Source organism: Aphis gossypii, chromosome 1, assembly GCF_020184175.1.
Source record: "Aphis gossypii isolate Hap1 chromosome 1, ASM2018417v2, whole genome shotgun sequence".
Lineage (NCBI taxonomy): Eukaryota > Metazoa > Arthropoda > Insecta > Hemiptera > Aphididae > Aphis > Aphis gossypii.
This window is the reverse complement of record NC_065530.1, coordinates 43,130,152-43,151,869: the sequence shown is the minus strand read 5'-3', so window position 1 is coordinate 43,151,869 and position 21,718 is coordinate 43,130,152. Positions and strand designations below refer to the sequence as shown.

Genomic DNA, 21,718 nt, shown 5'->3' with positions numbered 1-21,718 from the left:
TATTACGCGTTAATTCTTCATTATATAATAATAAATAATAAATAATATTAATAATTAGAGCATAATCATCGCGGTGAATGTTCAGTTCAGTACCTACCTTCCTATTTTTGTTGATATGAGGTTTTTTCCTAGATTCGTGTACCTATTTTTTTAATATTATATCTATGAATTGACGATTATTGTCAATATTGACTATTAATTATTTTCTACAGGTTTACATAAACCGATCATCGCCCATTTAAAACGATTTATAAATTACATGAAATATAACTAAAAAAGTTAACCTATATATAATATAATATGTATACAATATACATTTTTAATTAATCCCCTTATATTATAACTATTACCTACCTATAATACTATGTAGATATTACAATTTACAATATTCTTTGTACACGTACTGATGACGTAACTAATAATACCTATGGTACCTATGTATTATGTTTATGTACAGTATACCTAGTGTATACATAATAATGTAACTCAATTAATAGTTTTGTGAAGGTAGGTAAATAGGTACTTACTTAAAAGTTTAAAGTGTATATTATTGTTAAATACACGTTTTATATTTATAAAATACAATGCCTTGTATTATAAGTTATTATACGTTGTTATAACTTATAAAATATAAATGCAGGGTATGAAACTATGAAAGTGTAAACATTTAAATATATACACTATACTGCAGTCTATATATATATATATACCTATATCCTATAATACCTATTCTAAAACAATAAACAATTTTTATTAAACATACATTTTATACTCATAACACAATAATAAAATTTAAAAATCTATATATGTGTGTAGTGTGTACCAAATAGTGTCTAATTCTACAAGAGTGGAAGACGAATAGGTACCTATAGTCTATACCTACTAATTATATTTAGTAATTAATTATTAACTACCTACTTATTGTAAGTAAAAAATGCTAATTTAAAATTTAACTTAAATAATTTTTCATAATTTACTAATTTACTTTAGGTACTGATTTTATATGAGTGTGGGGCTATACTATTTAATGATTCGAGTACACAAGTGATGACATCATGTATGGATGGATAAATATTAAATTTTTACACAAGGGGACTGAACAGAATTCTGAGGGGAACTATAATCCCATATTCCCATTTATCCCATCCCCCATTCTACACCAATGTATAGACTACATATCAAATACAAATCATAAGGTGTTAACTGTTAAGCCTATGAGTCTATATAATATATTATAAGTAACTGTCTAGACTCTAGATTCTAAATTCTTAGATCATACATTTTATATGAATGGAATCACAGTCCACAGACATACAACTATACTAGTTGTAGAACTTAGAATTATGATACTATTTTTATAGAACAAGGTATATGAACTATTATACAAGAATACAGGACTATTAATTCTAGACAGTAGACACTAACTATACTAAGGACAAAATCGCGGTCTCCTTTATGCTATTGTTCCTATACGAAATTCGACATTTAAAATTTTTTTTTTATATTTAATCCATAGTATAACCTAACCATTTATTCTGTGGTTCAACCACGATTTAAGATAGGTAGGTAATAAATATTATAATATTATCTTAGTTTGTGATACAACTTATTATAATGCAGGTACACAGACTTGAGACATCTATACTAAAAATAATAATAACTTTCTATATAGAAACCTGTACGTACATACGGTATTTTTTATACCGTACCGAGCGAATGGGATATCACCAACAGAGATACGTGTCAATATGTATAATGATTATCATGAAATTGACGATGATAACACCCACCGATTTGATATTTTGATATCAAATAATTCCAACACGTATATATATTTCATTATTTCATAATTCATTCATTTAAAAAAAAACTTATGTACATTTATTGTAACAAAAGCAGTTTAAATACACTTTAATTTGCATTGTGTTTATATTCACCGAGTGATTTATTTGCGTTTAAATATGGTTTTGTTAACTATGATAGCGAGAATTCCTGATGGATTACCATTAGCTGCATCCATGCAAGATGACGAACAGGTATTTGTCTTAGGAACAATATTTAGAACATAATATTATTAAAAATTATTACTTAGTAAATGTTTCGTTAAATCATTAAGTAACAATAATATGGCGGTTTGTAATACTTTGTTTCTCATACAGGTTGGGAGAAAATTAATTGAATACCAAAATCAAGCAAAACTTCTGTTTAAAAAATTAAACTTTCAGTCTCCAAAACAATGTACGATTGAATCTGTACCTTATTACTTTCAGTAAGTATGATACAAATATAATTTAATTATTTTAAAACTCAATGAAATATTTTTATTTAAGCTATTTAATTGAAAGAGATGTTTGTTACTTGGTATTATGTGAAAAAAACTTCTCAAAACGTTCTGCATTCAGTTTTCTGGAAGATATTGCAGCTGAATTTAATAGACTGTATGGACGACAAGTATCAACAGTTTCACGGCCTTACACACTTATTGAATTTGGTAATTCATTCTGATTTTATGTATCTGAGTACAGACAAGTCTTGATAGCTTGTAACTTATAAGATAAATGCAGATCAAAAAAATTTGAAATATTTAGAGATTATATTGATATTGTTATCTTTATTAAAATTTTAATCTCACGATACACACATTTTTTTATGTATTTGTTATATATTTTTTATAAGTATGGTTTTTTACGGCATGATATGTGTCAATATACATAGAGGTTTTTTTTAAAATATTTTTATTAATAATTATATTAACCTGTTAATATATACATTAGTAAAAACTTATTATTATTTTAGATAACTATATTCAAAAAGCAAAGAAAAATTATATAGATTCTAGAGTACGTAGAAATTTAAATTCATTAAACAATGAACTTCAAGATGTACAAAGAATAATGGTTCAAAATATTGATGATGTTTTACAAAGAGGAACTGTTTTATCAGGTAATATATTTTAATGTTACAGTTGAATCTACTTTTTTACAATTAGCTTTATGTTATGTCAGACAATATATCCTAAATAGTACTTAAAATATGGTTTTTTTTTAACTAGTGAATATTATCAAATATAAAATAGATTAGTCTCAACTGACTCAACCATTACTATTGCATAAACTCTTTTTAATTAAATTTCTGCACTAAAAAAAGATTTATAGATCAATTATAGTATTTATATATCTCAGAGAAATATCATTAATTTAAAATTATCATATAATATGTAATAAAAATTGATAATTTTCTTTTTTCTCAGTGAAATGTTGTTTTACATTTTAGACAAATCTACTGAATATCATAGGAAACGTTTTGAAAAGTCATATAGAAGATCAATAGATCCTACGTGGCTTAACCTGTTAATAATACATATAAATAAAATTGTATGAATATTTATAAATATTCATGACAATATTACAAGAATCTACATTTCATAAATTTAAATTGTTGTGATGTATTCTGAAGTAAATTACGAATATTTTGATTGTAATTAATATTTTTTGTTTATTAAGTTTATTCAAGAAGTTTATATTTGTTTGTATAAGTACTGTGTTCAGCATTTCTTAAATTCATTTGATTTATTTCAACATTTTAGACAGTACTCGGTAGAACTCCATTCATTAATTTCATTATTGCAATCTATATAACAATACAATATTTATGAATTTGTATGTATGATACAAATAAATAGTTATGGTAAATTGGTAACTGATTAAAATGAAAAAATGAACCAAGTAATTTAATTAAAACAAATTTAATTACACTATAAAATATAAGTACAATATGAGATAAAAAATTTTAATTATAGAAATCATTAATAATAATAATATATACTTTACTACATGACATTAAATTACTGAATTATAATATCTGTATTATCTTTTTCAGAACTTGATACAAAAGCACAAAATTTATCTATATTATCAAAAAAATACAAAAAAGAAGCAACCAATCTCAACCTTAAATCAATGTATATAAAACTTACAGTTGCAGCAGTTTTTGTTATTTTATTATTTTTATATTTTTACGTTTTATAAATAATAGTTGGTAACTTATTTATTACTAAATAATTATATGGTCGGGGGGAAATTATTTTAAAAACTTTTTACCTATTATAATAAATAAATAATAATCATCAGAACCTACTCTTTATTTATAATTTGATGTATAATATTCTTCTTCGAGTTCATATAATTCTGTTGACATATCATCAACTAGACTTGTGAGTTTGCGATCACATTCTACTTGTTTAGTGCGAAAAAGTTTAGAATTTTGAGCAATGGCTTCATTGACTGATGGAAAATCATTCAATATAAGATATTGTTTCATATCTGAAACTAGTTTTAAAAGTGATTCCCCTGCACGAACAATGTTAGCTGCTCTGACTTCCATTTCAAATGCTATCAATTCACTTCTAGTAGCTTTAGAAATTTGTGTTTGATCATCATCAGTCTTGCACAGTTTTACAATACCTAAAAATATGAAATATTAATTTTATATTATATTATATTTTTAAACAATATCAGTTACATTATAGCTACAATACTAAAATTAATTAATCAATAACACAGACAAATAATTCTAAGAGAAAAAAAACGTTTGTATCGGCCCCTAATTCTAAAAAAAGTATGTACTTATTGCGTTATATTTGTAAAATTATTAGTTAAATTAATTATTGTCAAAAAATATTGCACGCAAGCCAGTACAATAGAATGGAGTGAAAAAGTTCATAAATCATAATACAATTGGCTTGAAATTGGACTAAAAATTTCAAAATTTAATTATAGCATAAGTAATAGCGAAAAGTATCAGGTCTGTAATCAACAAGATTAAAAAAAAAAAAATAGAATTAATACTACAATTTAATAGTTTAGTATTGAATTTAAGTAAAAACAAGATATCACAAATCTTCCTTGAACTTTTTAAAGTATTTTACTATAAAATAAAACTTTTTTTAACAAAAATAAAACAATTTCTAACATTTAATTATGATTAGCTCAGTAAGAACCAAAATAATAAAAAAAAAATGTCATCTAAAAATACCAATAGCTGTGATTTTTCTTTTTTACTAAGAAAATTACTATACATAACATAGTAAGAGTAGGCCCTTCAATATCATCAAAGTAAAATACTATTAAATACTACCAATATTTTTGAAGATAGAAACAAATTTTGTTCTAAAATGTCATTCACAAACAGTAGTTTTAAAAACCCATAATTGTTAGCTATTACATTGTACGTTTTTATGCTATACTCAGAATTCTCAATTATAAGGGAAAAATAGTAAATTAACAAAATATGTCTAAAAAATACAATATAGTTTTAAAATAAATATAAATTAACTAATATTTGAAGATCTTCTGTTAACTTTAATAATATTTTCACTTTATATTAATTGTTATCACTTCTATCAAATTAAAATTTATACATAGTGAATTCAACTTTCATTTCTTACCTTCAAAATTTTCCAGCATACATTTCACATCACTTTTTAAGCGGTTTGTATAAGACTTGGTGACAGACATTGAAGTAGACATAAATAATTAAACAAATAAAAATAAACAATCACCTACAACAGATTATAAACAAGATTACTAATTAATTAAATATACAAAAATCATTAATAAAATAAAATCAATTCATAAATATTCAGGAATTAAAAATCGTTTTAAATAGGTAATAATTTGGACAATGTTTTTTAAAATTAATAAAATTTAAATATACAGTGTCTATTGCAGTTATGTTTTATACAGAATTACAGAATTAGAGTAAATTATAATACCTGATATCTTTATAAAAGAATACAAATCAAAAGATTCACTTCTACTTCTACTAAAATGCTTAAAAATGTCTTGTTATCATGTAAATTGTTTAATGTTTATAATAATAATTTTATGATAATATTATCAAACAATTTGCGGCGTTGGCTCATTTATCCATGATTAAAAATAATTCTCTATTTTCCTCTTCCAGGAGTTAGGACAGCGCTGTTTGGAGGTTTGTCAATATAACCTACAATTTCCAAATTCTCTTCTTGAACCGTAGTCTCTACGAGTTTCGTTCATTCCGTTTCTTTTGCGATTATTCGCATTTACATCCTCGTTTATCTGGTTAATCGTTTCGTTTTTTGTCATCATGGCTCCAAAAAAGGTAGTTAAACTATATTTTAAGTATAAATTGTGTTCGCTTAGTTTTAGATTAAATATTATTACTTTTATTTCCTATGAAGACTATCTTAGACCCTATTTCCATAACATTATTTGTTATTTAGAACAACTTCATTGCTTGATATTAATGTGATTGTTTTGTTTTATTAAACTCAAATATTTTTAACTCAAATAGTAATTTGATATTACTAATTATTATTAGACACTAACATGAATTTTCATTTCAGCCAAGTTCCAGTAAAAAGGTTGGAAAGAAAGCTAAGATTGCTCCAGCACCTCTTGTTAGTGAGAAGCCTAAAAAAGTTCTTAAACAGAAGGTTGTTAACCCTTTGTTTGAAAAAAGGCCAAGAAACTTTGGAATTGGTAAGTGGATTAATATTTTACATCAAACTTATTTAATGCCTCTGACATTTAACCAATTTTAAAATATTTGAACATAAAATAGTAATCGCAATGATGCTTGAATTTCTTCACCTGAATTTCAATAAATTCTACATAGTAGTTTTATTAAAAGCAATGCTGTAAATGACATACTGAGCGTACTTATTTAATTATTGTTATTTTTATACATTACTCTTATACCTATTAATTACAACACAAATGTAACTTATATGTTGTTTTACTTGAAATAGTTGGTTTAGATAACTTAAGATACCTTTTAATTAACTGGAAACAAAAAGATAGTATGTATATATTCAAGTTAAATTTAAGACTACTATTTAAAATGATACATCATTTTTTAAATTATCTTTTGTAGTTATTTTGTCAAAATTAAACATTTAGCCATGATGCTTGAATTTCTTCAACGGAACTTTTCATACTAAAAAGTATGTTGAGAGTAATGTTGAAAATGACATTCTGAGCTTATATGTATTACAATTGTTAAATGATGAGTTTTTTAATCAATTGATTTAATATGATAATCAATTACACATTACGAGCTTTTTAACTCTGATCAATTAAACATAATATAGTTGTTGTATTATCTAATCTCTAAATTTTTTAATTTGTATTTTCTTATATCCTTTAAATCAATTAAAAATTAAATGTCAATTTGTGCATGTTTGTGTTTGTAGGTATTTTTCTATTCTGATAAAATTATTTTTAATATTATGTACATTATTTAACAATTTTCACATAGATTTTTAAAACATTATCATTATTTACGTTACTGAAATAACGTCAATTAGCGTAATTTATTGTGAAAATATAAAGTTAATTTTAAATATTTGTATACGTTCATTGAGATCATGCTATGATGTTATATTTTGTTTGAACTATTTTGTGAAAGTATATTTTATGAGCTTTTTAACCCTGAGCATAAGTGTATCTAAACAATAAGTACTACCTATAATATATTTTATATATTGTATACCTACTCCTTAATCTACATAATTAATGTATTCATGAGAAAACTCAAAAAAATTATTTAAGCATATCCAAATTGCTATGATGAGTTATATTATTATTGATAGTATGTATGAGAATTTGATTATTGAGCTTTTTAACACTGAGCAATCTGACTTTATAGAAATACTGTTTATATCTTTATAAGATAAAACATTACATCCACTCGAATTATTTTTTTTTTTTTTTTTTTAGGATTAATTAACATTTAAATTTTTTGTTTTTAAATAATTTAAATTAAGTTGCTTAATTCATTGTACAGGTCAGGATATTCAACCAAAACGGGATCTTAGTCGTTTTGTGAAATGGCCAAATTACATAAGGATTCAACGGCAAAAGTCTGTTCTTCAGAGAAGACTCAAAATTCCTCCACCAATCAATCAATTTTCCTATGCCGCAGATAAAGCTACTGGTAAACATCGAGTTCATACTATCTGATATTTCAGGCTTTTTAATGAAAATGTGATATTGTATTGTTTAGTTACTCAGTTATTTAAACTGATGGAAAAATACAGACCTGAAACAGCTGCTATGAAGAAAAGGAGGTTGCAGGTATTTATTAAATATATTAAACTTAATACTTGGCCCAGATGTAAAAGCTTTTATTGTTTTTAGAAAAGAGCTGAAGATAAAGTAGAAACTAAGGAAGATCAACCAACAAAGCGTCCAAATGTTATTCGTCAAGGAATCAATACCGTTGTAAACCTTGTTGAACAAAAAAAAGCACAGTTAGTCATCATTGCTCATGATGTAGATCCTTTGGAGGTTTGTTTTTTTAATTTTTAAAATTTTTTAAATCTGATTAATAATAATTTATTTTCTAGTTGGTAATATATCTGCCAGCATTATGCCGCAAAATGGGAGTTCCATACTGCATTATTAAGGGCAAATGGAGATTGGGTAACCTTGTCCGTCGTAAGAACTGTACTGCTTTAGCTATTACACAGGTAATTATATTAATATATTTATACTTATCAATGTGTTTTCCCTGACATATAAAATCTTATTTTATTAAATTAGGTTGATACTGGTGACCGAGCTGCTCTAGCTAAGCTAGTGGAGTCTATTAAGAACAACTTTAATGAACGGTTTGATGAATTCAAACGTCATTGGGGTGGTGGTGTTTTGGGTGCTAAATCTGCGTGCCGTCTCGCCAAAATTGAAAAAGCGAAAGAAAAGGAACTGGCGCAAAAACAATAAGATTTATGTATATGACATTCACCTAATAAAACACGAAAAATTGATATTTTGTATTGACTATTAAATTTATTATATTGAGTTATCCTTTACACTTAAAACATGTTACTTACATTAATAATAATAGTGTTTCAATAGAAATAAGCTCATTTTAATTAATGTATTGAGTCTTACACTCATATCATAGAACACTCGTGTTATATGCTCTTACAACATGGCAAAGTGTAAGGCTGTGCAAGTTAATGATTTTTTTAAACTTAGTTAAATTAAGTTAATAAGCATCAATAAGAAAAAGTTAATGAAATTTTTGGTTAACTCAGTTAAGTTAAAAGTTTATACATATATTTTTTAACTTTTTAATAAGTTAAAAATTAAAAAAAAAGTTATTTTTTTATATGTTAGCGTTAGGTTAGGTTTATTTATAATTTAATTATTTATAAAATAACGTAACTTAGATTTTATTAAAAATAACTCGTTATTAATATTAATAAACATCCATTAAGTTAAAAAGTTAAAATTAACTTTAACTTTTTAACTCGTTTATGCCCAGGCTTGGCAAAGTGTTGTTCACCAGTTTCAATAATGTGCTGTTGGTAAAATAATCTTATTGCAGACGTAAAGAGAACTCACTTGAAACCTTTTAACATTGATTGAAGACAAATATTGAGTAGGTACTTTTAAATATACAATGAACTGGTGGATACTTAAATTGTACGATCCCCTCTTATCAAATAAAAGATTAACTTTAACATAGAGTAATAACTCTATGACTGTTAAGCACTAGGGATTTCATTGCTATCTTGATTAGCGAGTAGTGATAATTTGACGGTTAAAGCCATTTTACTGTAATAAATATCCATTCAAATATTCAATATTAAATCAGATTAATAGGATACATATAAAATATTTCCCATTAATGAATACCTATTTACCTATATGTCAAAAATTACGTTTAAAATGTTAAAAATGAAATATTTAATAAATAGTAATATTAATATACGTGTAAATGTATAATATTATTAGAATAGAATAGGTGAACCATGAACACAGCGAATAGATATCTTATAAAATGCTCCAATGCCCTGTGAAATAAGAATAACGTAGGTTATCGCCTTATCGAACATTTACTTGACATAAACCACGGACTACGATCTTGGTCCGTGACATAAACACTAACTTGAAACTTAATGGACAAATAATTAATTATTGTGTCACTGATTAATTAATAGATTTCACTTAAAATATTATATTATTTTGAACACGAACTAACGTAGTTCGTACACCAAAAATTCAGAAATCATAATTATTCTGTAAAAAGTGTTCATTTAAAATTTAAATGTATTAATGCAATTGGCTAATTGCTAAATTTAAAATAAACTTATGTCAAGTAGTCAAATATAATATAAATTTTTGATTAAACGCATTAACCAATAACCAAGTTGTATAATTTTTATACTTTATAGTATAATAGTCATAAGTTTATAAGCAATACTTATTAGTTATTACTTGATGAGTATTGTTTATTACCTTGTATTTATATACCGTCTACATCACGGACTAAGATATACCTGTATATTAGTATATATAGTAGTATATATCAGTAATCAGTATGTATATTAGTCCGTGCCCCGTGGTCTACATACAAGAAATTTTCCAGAGCAAACCGGTCACCGGTGTGCTATTCCTCTTCCGTGTCTACTATACTATTAGTAGACAGTAGTAGGGAAGTAACTATTAACTAACAGTTAATATATGGCTGCACTGTAAAATAAATCAGCGCATGCGCAAAGCATGTAGTATATTTGTATTTTTTTTTTTTATGTAAACTTAATATCTAAATACCTGATGGCTATTGTTATTGTTCAATGTACATTTTAATGTTATTTTGTTATATATCTTAAATCTTCGTTTTTTCATAAATCAAAAGTACTATTTATTCGATACTGCTTATAATAAATTACTTCAAGCAAAAAATTAACAATTTATCAATAAGAACATGGAAGTGAGTTACGAAAATGAAGGTAAGATATACATCAACCACATAAGACTATGATAGTTATTGTAAAGTTATTCTTACTTTATCACTAAAATAGACTAATATTTCTGCAAGTACATGAATTAAAATATATTCCACAAGATTACTTATGAAAGATTAAAAAATTATATATTATATCAAGTATTCTTATTGGGTATTACAATAGTCTTTGAAAGTATTTTATTATACCTAATGATGATTAACGAAAAGTATGTCTATATTATATATAATATTGTTGATATATGACCTACTGTATGCTCTATTATAATGATTTCTTTACCATTTTAATCATTTTACAGCCCCTCAATAAGTTAAATTATGTTTTTATCTAAAAGTATTCATCCACTTTTAAAATAAAATGTTGGCTGTTTTCTATCAATTTGTTATCGTGTAGAAAATAGAACGGGAAAAAGTATAGAAATTCTCTTCTTTTATATTCGAATCAACAAATGAGTCAATGAATTTAGTAACTTAAATTTAAAAATTCTAGTAAATGAAAATAACTTTAATAACTATTTTAAAAAAAAATAAATAAATTTAAAAAATACTAGATTTTATTACATGGGATGTGGTGATAAATGATCATTTCAATTTTGTAAAAACAATTCATTTAAAATCTAATCAGTGCTATTGCAATTGACTTAACTAAAACCTCGAGTAATAACAAAGTCTTGGAAGTTATAGGTGTTAAATACAGTAAAATATGAATTAAAAAATGTAATAGATAAATACAAAATAAAATTATTGACAATTCTTAAAAAACTTCCAATATTAACTTCTAATATTGTGATTATTAATGTATACAGAAACAAATGTATTCTTTGTAAAAACTTGGTTAACCTTTTTTGATTTTTAAAAAAACTTAAAAATTAGTGATAGCGCCAAATATTAAATAAGTTAGTTTACTTATACTGTAAACTTAAAACATTTTTATACTTTTACTATTTCAAAAGTACTGAATTTTAATTATAGTAGAAGTGTAAGACATACATAGTTGACATTAGATAAAAGAAAATAATCTAATTATTTGATTTTTAATTGTTTATAACAAAAAAACACATAATGCTTTAAAGTCAATTATTTCTTCACTTAATGTAGAAAAATTAAGAAATAATATTTTGTAAAAATTATTGTTTAGGATATGACAATGATTATCAGTCTAAATCTAAAGGAAGTATTTTGACTAGAAAGAACAACACAATGCCAATGTGGGGCAATGAACGTACAATGAATTTAAATAGCCTAATTTTAACTAATATTCAATCATCTCATTATTTTAAAGGTAATTATGATTAATAAATAATTTACTTGATGGATATTTTAGTTTTTTTTATTTTATTGTGTATTTTTCCAAAATTGTATGTATACTATTAAGATATACTAGTTGATTCTTTAATCTAACACTCATTATTTTAAAATCTAAAAAAAATGTTATCATTGTTTTATTTTGACTAGAAATTATGTAAGAAAAATATTAGTAAATTATGAAATAATGAGTGTTGTCCAATAAAAAATCACCTTGCTTGTAGGATACTTTTATATATTTTATTATTTTAGTAAATTTATATGAATTGAAAACTTACCATGAAGTTATTGATGAAATTTATTATAAAGTACAACATCTTGAGCCATGGGAAAAGGGCAGTCGCAAAACTTCTGGACAAACTGGAATGTGTGGCGGAGTAAGTATTTAACTTATTATCCTTAATACGATTTTATTCTAAATTTTATATGGTACTAATTAGGTCCGTGGAGTTGGTGCCGGTGGAATAGTATCTACAGCCTTCTGTCTTCTGTATAAATTGTTCACATTGAAATTGACTCGCAAGCAGGTAACTGGGTTAATTACCCATTGCGATTCACCTTATATACGTGCTTTGGGTTTTATGTACATCAGGTAAGTTTTTGATCAAACTATCCCAAAGTGTATAGTGGAGGATAATTGTTTCAAGAATAATAACAATCCTGAAAGTATTCCTATATCCTGTTATATATTATTAATTTTCTGTTATAAAATTTTAAATTAAATAACTTTTTAATGGTCTGTTTAGATATACACAACCCCCTGGTGATTTATGGGATTGGTATGAATCTTTCTTAGATGACGAAGAGGTAAACTTTTCTTTAGTTTTAATTTTTTTTAAGATAATAGATAAGATTAATTTTTATACATTTTTTCATTCATTATATTCAATTTGATATTACATAAGGAAATGGACGTAAGAGCTGGAGGTGGTCAGATAATGACAATTGGAAATATATTAAAGAGCTTCTTATTCAAATTAGAATGGTATTCAACACTATTTCCTAGAATCCCTGTTCCCATTCAGGTAGGTATGTCGGCCAAACATATTCATATTTATTATATTTAAATTTAATGATACAATAATTATTATCATGAAAAATATTAATTATCATTCACATTTTTTTTTAGCAACAAATGGAAAAGAAGATGAGTGAAAAGTATCCTCCAGTAGTTGAAGAAACGCCTAGAAGAAATTTACCGGAAAAGAATTTCAGGTAATATATTATTAGTTTTTATTTGATTTATTTTATTAATTATGTATAAAATCTTATAGTAGGGATCGAGATGACCATAGAAGTAGAGGAGATATATCTGACACATCAAGGCCTCGAGAACGAATTGAACGTAGAGAAAGATCACATAGAGATTATCGCGATAGAGATTATGAACGCAAGTCTAGTCATGCAAATTCTCGAGAAAGGTTAGAATAATTTGATTCAATAAATATTTAGATTTTCTATACTGGCAAATATTTTTCCATGAGAGAAAGTAGCTTTTTTGTTTATATAAAATTTAAAAAATGATTTTTTAATGTTCAGACATAAATTTAATATACTTTATAGTATAGTAAAGGAAAAATATTTATAATTTTAAATAAATGTATTGGTAAATTGGTATTAGATAAATTAAATATCATTTAGTATGATTTCTTTAAAAATTTATAATTATTAATTTCATAAAATAAATGTATAATAGTTGTACAAGTGAAGTGTTCAATGGAAAAAAAATTATTTGATAATTTTTTGAGGGTAATTTATATTATACTATTACATTAAATACATTTTTTTACTCTCAATGATACATCATTTATTTTAATTATATTCAAATACTTATGTTTATTTTTTCTTAATTTTAGATCACCTTATGTAAGTCGAAGAGATGATTATAAAAAAAGGTAACGAACCTACATTTTACTTGACTAATAAGTAATAATAAATATTAAATTATTATAAAAAATATATGATTTTAGTTCTTCTAGAAGTCCAAAATATGGTAGCAGTAAAAGAAGAGATCGAGATGATTACAAGTAATTTAAAACATTTTATAATTATTATTATTATTATTATTATTTTGTATTCAAACAAGGGAGTCTACTATTGCTTTTATTTACCTAATACATTAAAAAACTTGAATCTGTAATATTTCTTTAAACAAGTTTTTGTTTCACAACCTAACCTATTATGAAATTAAGTATTAATATCAAGGTATTAATTAAAAAATAGTAACACATTGAAATGAAAGCAAATGTACAACTCTCCTCATTGATTAAATTAGTGTCTTAAATATTAAAATAGTATTTATATGTTTTAGGTCAAGATCAAAATACTGATAAGGAATATGAAGTGCAAAATTAATTATTTTTTTATTTTTTCACTCCATTAACAAGATAAGTGAATGAAGTTCTTAGTTTAAGTTGTACATACTTAATAAATTACACAATTTCTGTATTTTTAATTCATTTAAAAACAAGACAATTCATTTTCAATAATAAAAAAAAAAAATACATATTAATTGTTTTTAAATATTAAAATTATTATTCAAAATGTGTTTGATTCCAAGCATTTTTAATTGTGTGCCTGGATCTGACATTTTCTTCATGATCTTCTACCATATAATTTTTTAACGGATATACTTCTTTCCTTTTTATAAATGAAGTAATTTTTTGCCAAAAACCATTCTTTGTTTTCCTTGCATTTCTTTCATCATAACATTGATTATAATCACTTGAGACATTGAATGCAGTTGTGTTATCAATTTCTGGTATCCAATCAGCAAATTCAGCTTTAAATAGTGTATTCATTACACTTTGATATACCATCTCAGTAACATTTTTACTATACAGGAAATCAACATGGTTGAATTGATCAAATTTTATGAGGTTTATTCCTAATCTGTTTGGTAAACGAGAATACAACTCCACCACATCCTAAATGTAAGACCAATTAAATATTTAATTATATTGGTTAAATATGTTAACACATCATTATGGAATAATTTATTACTTAATTAACAAATGCATTTATAAACCCATCTCAATCATTAAACATTAACATGAAAATACAATTAATAATAACTTACTAAAGGATCGGCTAGTATATCATTTTTAGCATAATAAAATGCAATTGGTGCAATTACATTGCTCAAATTGTATTTTGGAGGATGTGAACAATTGTAAACCTCAAGGTTTTTTTCTATTCCAAAATCAAATTGTTGGAAGTTCTCTGAAAAAGACATAGTTTTTTAAAATAAAATTTATCAATAATTTAAGTCTAAAATATTAAATTTACTTGTAGTGATTTCTTGTGCAAAATGAATTAAAGTTTTTACTGATGTGCCAGCTGGATTGTGACCCAATATTATAGGAAGTAAGCCTGGAAAAAAAAGATATAACAAAAGTTTATACATGGTATTAGGGTTTAAAAGTTGAAGATAACATCCTAAATGTATGTGTTGTATTTGTCTTATATTTTAGAGTAAATCTATGACAGAACTTAAAGGTAAGAACATTATCATTATCTCCTGTAAGTTTTTACAATAATATAAACTGGCTGTTTTAAAAAAAGAATATTGTTCAAATGTTTAAATTAATTTGTTTAAAATATTTAATCTAACACTAAATTGGAACTGCTTCAGCTTCACACAAATTTGTTATGGTGTCCATTTGTTGAACAGAGATAAGTCATTTGGCTACGATGTCTTCTTAAATGCAGTTTGCCAACCGAATAGAAAACTTTAGCTTTAAATTAAATTGTTTTGAAAAATATCAAAATCCTCCCTAAGTATTTAAAAAAATCTTTCGTCTACAAAATCAATACAAAACAATTGAAAACCTAAATTGTTAAAAATTTCATTAGAACTTTAACTAACGTTACACACTTTAGGCATTACTCAATTTCACCTATCGGTTGTTAGTTATATCACAGATTAAATAAAACATTTTTAACGTTTTATTTAATTTGTGGTTATATAAGATAATCTATTTTTAAGTCAGGCTGTCGAGTGAGGCTAGTTATATACAGATCCTTATATCCTGATTAATACCAATGTATACTGGTTTTATTTGGTAGGTATGTAGGTATTTAACCAATTTACCATATCAAATTGAACCGAATCTTCCCCAAACATTTTGTAAACGATATATTTTTTACATAACGCCGAATTCATAGCGTTATCACCACACAAATATTTATTCACTAATTTGCTGGCAGCATTTTGTGGTAAAAACGCACCTTTTGAAACCCAATTTGAAGCTTTCTGGAAGAAAATAAAATAAAATATTGGTTATTTCAGAGTTTGAGTAGGCGGAAAAATTGATCAGGAGTCTTAATAACGTTTAAACACACTTGTATTTGGGTTGCGTACGGAACTAAACTATTTAAAACAGAAGTCATGTGATGAACGTAAGCCACTGGAGCTAAACTTATTTGTGCTCGTATTTTATAATTATATTCTGGACGCATAGAACACATGACAAAAAACATACAAGATCCCATCGAATGGCCGATGTAGTATAATTGACTTCGGTTAGTGCGTTCTAGAACGTAGTCAATGGTGGCCGGTAAATCATAGATACCCATTTCGTGAAAACTATAACAAATAAAAAAATCTTTAGACCTCGTGCCTATATCTACATACATATCTACCTAAGTTTGGATCGGGGGGGGGGGGGGCAATTATTTAATACACACACTCAAAATATATTAAACATGTCGGGAAAGCTCATTTTTCCGCGAGTGCAAATTTCCGGTTTCTATAGATGTTTACTGATCCAACGCAATAAATTATCATTTTAAAATAATTCGGTACCTATTTTTAAATTCTGGCTATATAATATAATATGTGCCAAAAAAAAAAAAAATGGTATGATTTTACTCGTACCAGCTATTTTATTTTCTAATATTTGGTTTCCTTTTTATTAAAAAATAAGCATTGTGTTGATATGCTTAAACTTGGTAATAAATGTAAAGATTAGTATGTGTCACAACAAACATACAGGGCTGGTGTGCAAATCTTAATTTGGGGCCTAAATATTTATTCAAAAAAGTAGGTTTTTTTTGGTAGTGATAAAATTCACAGTTTTCTACTAAAAAAAATTGATCCCCGCCCAAGGAAAATTCATAATTACGCAACTGATGTTATCGATAAAGCGAAGGCCTATTACGGTATAATATGGTAATTACGCATATTTAAAAAGCTCAAAACTCTGAATTAGGACATTAACCATGAAAGGGAAAAATTGAGAGTGAACTTGTTTGGTGAATTACCTGCGTGTATAACCATATTATCATAATCCACCCTACGAGTGAAGAGACTCGTTGTCTACGAAAATTTCCCAAGTTCGTGGTTATCATTTACCAAGTTAAGTTAACATAACTAAAAAAAATTATGTTTCATGCGTAAAACGATTTTAGATTCTAAACATATAAATGTATTGATTCTACAGATGTGTTGTTTTTTATTTTAAGTTATGGTGTATATTTACTATTTACCAATATACCATGATAAGTTGAAATAATGCTTCAATTTAAAACTTCATAGATGATTTCCGGTGACAAATTCAATATCCTTGATGCATTATAAAAGTTAAAAACAAGAAGTTTCCAGTAGTTTTCAATCGGGAAAAAACTATAAAAAAATGACAAAAAACTGGATTTTTTACGTAAAACCAGTTGTATCAATTTTTTTATATAGCTGTAACTCAAAAACCAACCACTGAACATATTTGAAATTTTCACCAAATGTTTGTATAAGAGTTATTTATGCACGATTAAATTCTCAAAATACTTTTTTGAATAATTTATAGACAACTGAAATTTTCGATTTTTCTTAAAAAGTCGATAAAAATTATAAAAAATTTGAATGGCCTAAAAACTTGAAAATTTACTAGTAGAACTCTTTTAAGTTGTTTGTTTTGCAGTTAAAAAAAATCGTTAAGTTAGGTTATTTTTTTTTACAAGCATTTTAAGTTCAAATTTTTACGAAATATGTAAAAATTGCGGAAACGTGCAAGTAATTTTGTAGTTAAAAATTCATAAAATTTCAAATTATTTATAAGTTATAAATAAGGTTAAAAAATTTTAAAAAATCAACACATCGTTTTTCATAAATTGTCCTTAAAATCCCCATATAGAAAACTCGATCATCATTATAGGAAAAAATGTTACGAGCGTCTGAAATTTAATTTTTACAAAATCCCGTAAAGATTACAATTTATCCTCAAACGATTTTAAATATTTGTTATTAGATATTCAAAAAATATAAATCGTAGAAATTTGAAACACACACCAGTTGTTTGAATCATTTTCTATATATTAATTAATTGTTGAGTATTCAGGTCATTAAAACATATACCAGCTTTATCACTACCGAATAAATAATAATATATCCTACTATCCTAACCTGATCTCCGTTAAGAAACGTTCTTCGTATTCAAAGATACAGGTATCATAGCACTCAAATTTAACATTTTAGTGATCTAACCTAACCTAACCTAACCAGCAGAGCGTTACCCACTTGATCACTCTTTTAAAATGTTTCTATTGTAGATCAAATTACATAATAGTAATAAAAGTATAATAATATTATGAACTATAATAATGCATAATTGCCTAAAATTCCAAAATTCTTCGCTATCTGGACTGAGGCTTTTATGAGTACGAGAATACGTGTTGCCTCTTGAATTTCCTAACCACACGTCGAAACCATTATCCGCTAGCTGATAAGCTGAAAAATGACATACTTTTTATTTATTCAAAACATAAATAGATGTAAGTTAATTCTTTTATCACTTAATTAATTTTCCCCTTACACTAAAGCATAACAAAATACATATTTTTTAATTTCCCATTCTAACAGAGCAGTAGATATATTTTTTCTTAAAATTTCGATTTATACAAAAATCAAATTTTAAACTTATGTTAATGAAATGTTTTGTTAATTTTAAATTTTAAAATGCTTATATAGAGTTATAATAACAACTATACCAGAGATAGCGAATCTATGTCACGCGTGTCATTCCGCGTGACACGCACGTCATGATCTTTAAGTGACACACGCAAGGTTTTTTATCATTCAAGCAATGGATGTAGGCATTTTTAAGTTTAAAAAGAAGGTAATGAAATTAGTTGACACACAAGAAAAATAAAATAGAATCAACATTTTTATTTGACCCGTGGGTACAGAAAAGTTCGCCATCCCTGAACAAGTGGTGTAGTTATGATTTTGTTCTGGGGGGGGGATATATAATTTATTGGTTAAACATAAAGTGGGGGGCTCAATAAGTCAATGCATTAAATATTAAAAAAAAAGCTCTGGGGAGATCTATCCTCATACCCTCCCATAACTACGCCACTGCCCTGAACTATATACTATATAGTTTAAAATTCGATTTTATATATCCAAAAATTATTCTGCTTTATTGGAATATGAAATTAAAATATATGTATGTTGATATTTTTAAAAGTAAATAACTTTAGAATGCTTTATGGTTTAAAATCGTACAAAAAAATGTATTTTCAAATAATATATATACTGTTAATATAGTTAAATATTTATAATGCAAAAATTGACGACTATGCATAGCCTATATACATAACCTATGTAGTGATAAATTAATCACCTTTGACCTTGCATATTATGTACATTTAAAAACGATATTGAACTTTAAAATTATTAGTACATAATCAATAAGATTTTATTAAACAAATAAATCAATGTAATATAATTTACAGGTCTAGATTAAGTCATAATTGCATATTAAGCAATGTATAAAACCATGGGTTAATAGACACCGCTGAATCATCCACAATATATTCTTTTAATAAAAATATTAAATAAATATTTTTATTGAATAAATACAAAATTTTTCGATAAAATCTATTACTGAATTATTCGTAATATAAACTCTGTATACCAGATACCTATACCTCTATTTACTTTTTTTTTCTATCATGCTATGACTGCTATATAGTTCAGTAGATGTGTTATTGAAATCGTTTACGTCAGTCTAACTACAGTACAGTTGAAATAAAATAAATCATTTGTAAATTTAATATTTTACTTTTTATACAAAAGTACAATGTCGTAAGTGAGGGAGTCCTGAGGTCCGGACCCCCCTTGAAATGTTTAAAAATAGAAAAATATTTATCGTAAATATTATAGATAAAAATGACAAGTGTAAATATATTTTAATATTTATTCAAGTTGAATTATTATGGATCTATTATGTGCTTATATGTAAAATAATACAAAAATAAAAAAATGTACAAAACGAATTTTATAAACAAAAATTAAACGTTAGGTATAAATATATTCTTGTAAAGAGCTAATAAAATAGGGGTAGGTACAACATACACGCACCGTAGATCTTAATTTAATCTTGCGATAAATGATAATATATCTTGATGTATAATATTATAGAAGATACTATTTATTAATAATATAAACGTGATCCTCTATCTGAGTCAAGACTTACCTAATGCTTTCTTGGGTCCATTAATTATCCAGTCGGCAGAACTAGCTACAACTCCGTGTTGTAAAAACACTGGAAAATTTCTGTACTGTTTAATGTTTTTTCCGTGCGGTATCCTATGAACTTCCAATAAATATCCGTCCTTCGTATCTACGATATGAGTTTCAGACGGATAACCGTGGCGTTTAATTATTTTTGGCTATAAATACAAGTAATCGGCATTAAAGCTCTTGTTATTATTAGTAGATGTTCACTTTAAAATATCACAATAATTCACAAGTATGTGTAATAACAAAATGTATTTAAAAATGTGTCCAAATTAAAATCACATACATAAACTTAATCTTCTTCGAAGTATAGCTTTGCAGTTAAAACCTTAAAACAGAACACTTACTCTAACGAATTAGTAACTGCGGCTAGAAACATCTTTGATAACCGTTTTTATTCGTAATCAAATGGTCCGGGCTATGAAAAGTTATAGGCTTATAACTATCAAATTGGTTATAGAAGTCATCATAAATCATAATCAATGAAAATAAACGTCCAAACGTCCACACATAAATCGAACTTTTCGATTAGAAAAAAGACTAAAATCAAGCGGTATAAGACAAATTTGACGAATTTAGAAGTCAGAGATTTATAGGAGCACACTGCGAAAGTTACTCTTCGGGCAATTTCAAAAAATGTTATCAAAGACATTTCCAGCAATAACGAAAAATTCGTTGGCTCCTATATAAGTGAGCACGAATTTTCAAACATATGAGATAAGTTAAATAAAAGGATCTATTTAAAACGTCTTATAATTGTATATTTGTATGTTGTAATTCTTACCACACTTAACGATGCGTCTGGAATATACGCATTTGAAGAGGAGATCGTAGCAATGAACACGTTAAAAAATATTATTAAATTAAAAAATAAAATCATCTTCATGTTGTCTGTATTTCACTGCACAGCTGTAGATACCTGATTCGTATAATAAACGTGTACGAATGCGACTACTGATCAAAACACAATGAACGACGATCAGTCATCGATTCATCATCGTGTGTACAAATAAGAATAATAAATGTATACGTAAGTACCTATATACGTACGTACACGACTCAACGGCTGCCATATTGATAATCTAATGACCTTATATT

The 21,718-nt window shown here is 25.8% G+C and overlaps 5 protein-coding genes and 2 non-coding genes across 11 annotated transcripts; 5 read left to right on the top strand and 2 right to left on the bottom strand.

Annotated features, from left to right (window-relative positions):
- The first annotated feature begins 1,810 nt into the window (after positions 1-1,810).
- On the top strand, positions 1,811-4,132 carry LOC114123945 (vesicle-trafficking protein SEC22b). Its single transcript, XM_027987085.2, has 5 exons — positions 1,811-2,036; positions 2,160-2,269; positions 2,331-2,491; positions 2,797-2,943; positions 3,880-4,132. Exons 1-5 carry the CDS (start codon positions 1,962-1,964, stop codon positions 4,026-4,028), a joined length of 642 nt encoding a protein of 213 aa, XP_027842886.1. The 5' UTR covers positions 1,811-1,961; the 3' UTR covers positions 4,029-4,132.
- LOC114123946 (mediator of RNA polymerase II transcription subunit 22) lies at positions 3,470-5,898 on the bottom strand. Of its 2 annotated transcripts, XM_027987088.2 has the most exons (4): positions 5,774-5,898; positions 5,447-5,560; positions 4,138-4,463; positions 3,470-3,630 (listed from the first exon to the last, which is right to left on the bottom strand). In XM_027987088.2, exons 2-3 carry the CDS (start codon positions 5,526-5,528, stop codon positions 4,141-4,143), a joined length of 405 nt encoding a protein of 134 aa, XP_027842889.1. In that variant the 5' UTR covers positions 5,529-5,560; positions 5,774-5,898; the 3' UTR covers positions 3,470-3,630; positions 4,138-4,140. The 2 variants fall into 2 exon arrangements, with proteins under 2 accessions (XP_027842889.1, XP_050065262.1); XM_050209305.1 differs by lacking the exons at positions 3,470-3,630; positions 5,774-5,898 and having other exon boundaries at positions 3,727-4,463; positions 5,447-5,690.
- Positions 5,899-5,976: 78 nt separating this feature from the next.
- LOC114123944 (60S ribosomal protein L7a) lies at positions 5,977-8,811 on the top strand. Its single transcript, XM_027987084.2, has 7 exons — positions 5,977-6,141; positions 6,386-6,521; positions 7,828-7,977; positions 8,047-8,117; positions 8,181-8,330; positions 8,390-8,512; positions 8,586-8,811. Exons 1-7 carry the CDS (start codon positions 6,127-6,129, stop codon positions 8,763-8,765), a joined length of 825 nt encoding a protein of 274 aa, XP_027842885.1. The 5' UTR covers positions 5,977-6,126; the 3' UTR covers positions 8,766-8,811.
- Positions 7,409-7,481, top strand: LOC114123978 (small nucleolar RNA SNORD36). The gene has a single exon (XR_003592403.1). It is a non-coding gene; the product is annotated as a small nucleolar RNA SNORD36 (small nucleolar RNA).
- On the top strand, positions 7,603-7,677 carry LOC114123979 (small nucleolar RNA SNORD36). The gene has a single exon (XR_003592404.1). It is a non-coding gene; the product is annotated as a small nucleolar RNA SNORD36 (small nucleolar RNA).
- A 1,777-nt stretch (positions 8,812-10,588) lies between the features above and the next one.
- Positions 10,589-14,614, top strand: LOC114123959 (pre-mRNA-splicing factor 38B). 4 transcript variants are annotated; one of them, XM_027987104.2, is made up of 11 exons: positions 10,591-10,783; positions 11,936-12,079; positions 12,355-12,479; positions 12,543-12,694; positions 12,849-12,909; positions 13,008-13,127; positions 13,232-13,317; positions 13,380-13,523; positions 13,959-13,997; positions 14,073-14,129; positions 14,414-14,614. In XM_027987104.2, the coding sequence occupies exons 1-11, from the start codon at positions 10,759-10,761 to the stop codon at positions 14,430-14,432; spliced, it is 972 nt and encodes a 323-aa protein (XP_027842905.1). In that variant the 5' UTR covers positions 10,591-10,758; the 3' UTR covers positions 14,433-14,614. The 4 variants fall into 4 exon arrangements, 2 of the variants coding, with proteins under 2 accessions (XP_027842905.1, XP_027842904.1); XM_027987103.2 differs by having other exon boundaries at positions 10,593-10,783; positions 13,377-13,523; XR_003592401.2 differs by lacking the exons at positions 13,959-13,997; positions 14,073-14,129; positions 14,414-14,614 and having other exon boundaries at positions 10,589-10,783; positions 13,008-13,131; positions 13,380-13,499.
- On the bottom strand, positions 14,440-21,640 carry LOC114123958 (gastric triacylglycerol lipase-like). Its single transcript, XM_050205080.1, has 9 exons — positions 21,405-21,640; positions 20,577-20,772; positions 18,712-18,826; positions 16,447-16,690; positions 16,162-16,357; positions 15,992-16,001; positions 15,391-15,563; positions 15,182-15,324; positions 14,440-15,029 (listed from the first exon to the last, which is right to left on the bottom strand). Exons 1-9 carry the CDS (start codon positions 21,504-21,506, stop codon positions 14,637-14,639), a joined length of 1,572 nt encoding a protein of 523 aa, XP_050061037.1. The 5' UTR covers positions 21,507-21,640; the 3' UTR covers positions 14,440-14,636.
- Between the last annotated feature and the right edge of the window lie 78 nt (positions 21,641-21,718).

Excerpts from the sequence above, each read along its gene's own strand:
- LOC114123945 (XM_027987085.2), top strand. The coding sequence starts at position 1,962 with ATGGTTTTGTTAACTATGATAGCGAGAATTCCTGATGGATTACCATTA. Across the intron at positions 2,270-2,330 it reads TCTGTACCTTATTACTTTCA|CTATTTAATTGAAAGAGATG; the intron begins GTAAGTATGATA and ends TTTTTATTTAAG. Across the intron at positions 2,944-3,879 it reads AAGAGGAACTGTTTTATCAG|AACTTGATACAAAAGCACAA; the intron begins GTAATATATTTT and ends TATCTTTTTCAG.
- LOC114123946 (XM_027987088.2), bottom strand. The coding sequence starts at position 5,528 with ATGTCTACTTCAATGTCTGTCACCAAGTCTTATACAAACCGCTTAAAA. Across the intron at positions 4,464-5,446 it reads TATGCTGGAAAATTTTGAAG|GTATTGTAAAACTGTGCAAG; the intron begins GTAAGAAATGAA and ends TCATATTTTTAG.
- LOC114123944 (XM_027987084.2), top strand. Across the intron at positions 6,522-7,827 it reads GCCAAGAAACTTTGGAATTG|GTCAGGATATTCAACCAAAA; the intron begins GTAAGTGGATTA and ends TTCATTGTACAG. Across the intron at positions 8,118-8,180 it reads TGAAGAAAAGGAGGTTGCAG|AAAAGAGCTGAAGATAAAGT; the intron begins GTATTTATTAAA and ends TATTGTTTTTAG.
- LOC114123959 (XM_027987103.2), top strand. The coding sequence starts at position 10,759 with ATGGAAGTGAGTTACGAAAATGAAG. Across the intron at positions 10,784-11,935 it reads AGTGAGTTACGAAAATGAAG|GATATGACAATGATTATCAG; the intron begins GTAAGATATACA and ends ATTATTGTTTAG. Across the intron at positions 13,998-14,072 it reads AGAGATGATTATAAAAAAAG|TTCTTCTAGAAGTCCAAAAT; the intron begins GTAACGAACCTA and ends ATATGATTTTAG.
- LOC114123958 (XM_050205080.1), bottom strand. The coding sequence starts at position 21,506 with ATGAAGATGATTTTATTTTTTAATTTAATAATATTTTTTAACGTGTTC. Across the intron at positions 16,691-18,711 it reads GAAGAATTTTGGAATTTTAG|TTTTCACGAAATGGGTATCT; the intron begins GCAATTATGCAT and ends TATTTGTTATAG. Across the intron at positions 15,030-15,181 it reads ATATACTAGCCGATCCTTTA|GATGTGGTGGAGTTGTATTC; the intron begins GTAAGTTATTAT and ends TCTTACATTTAG.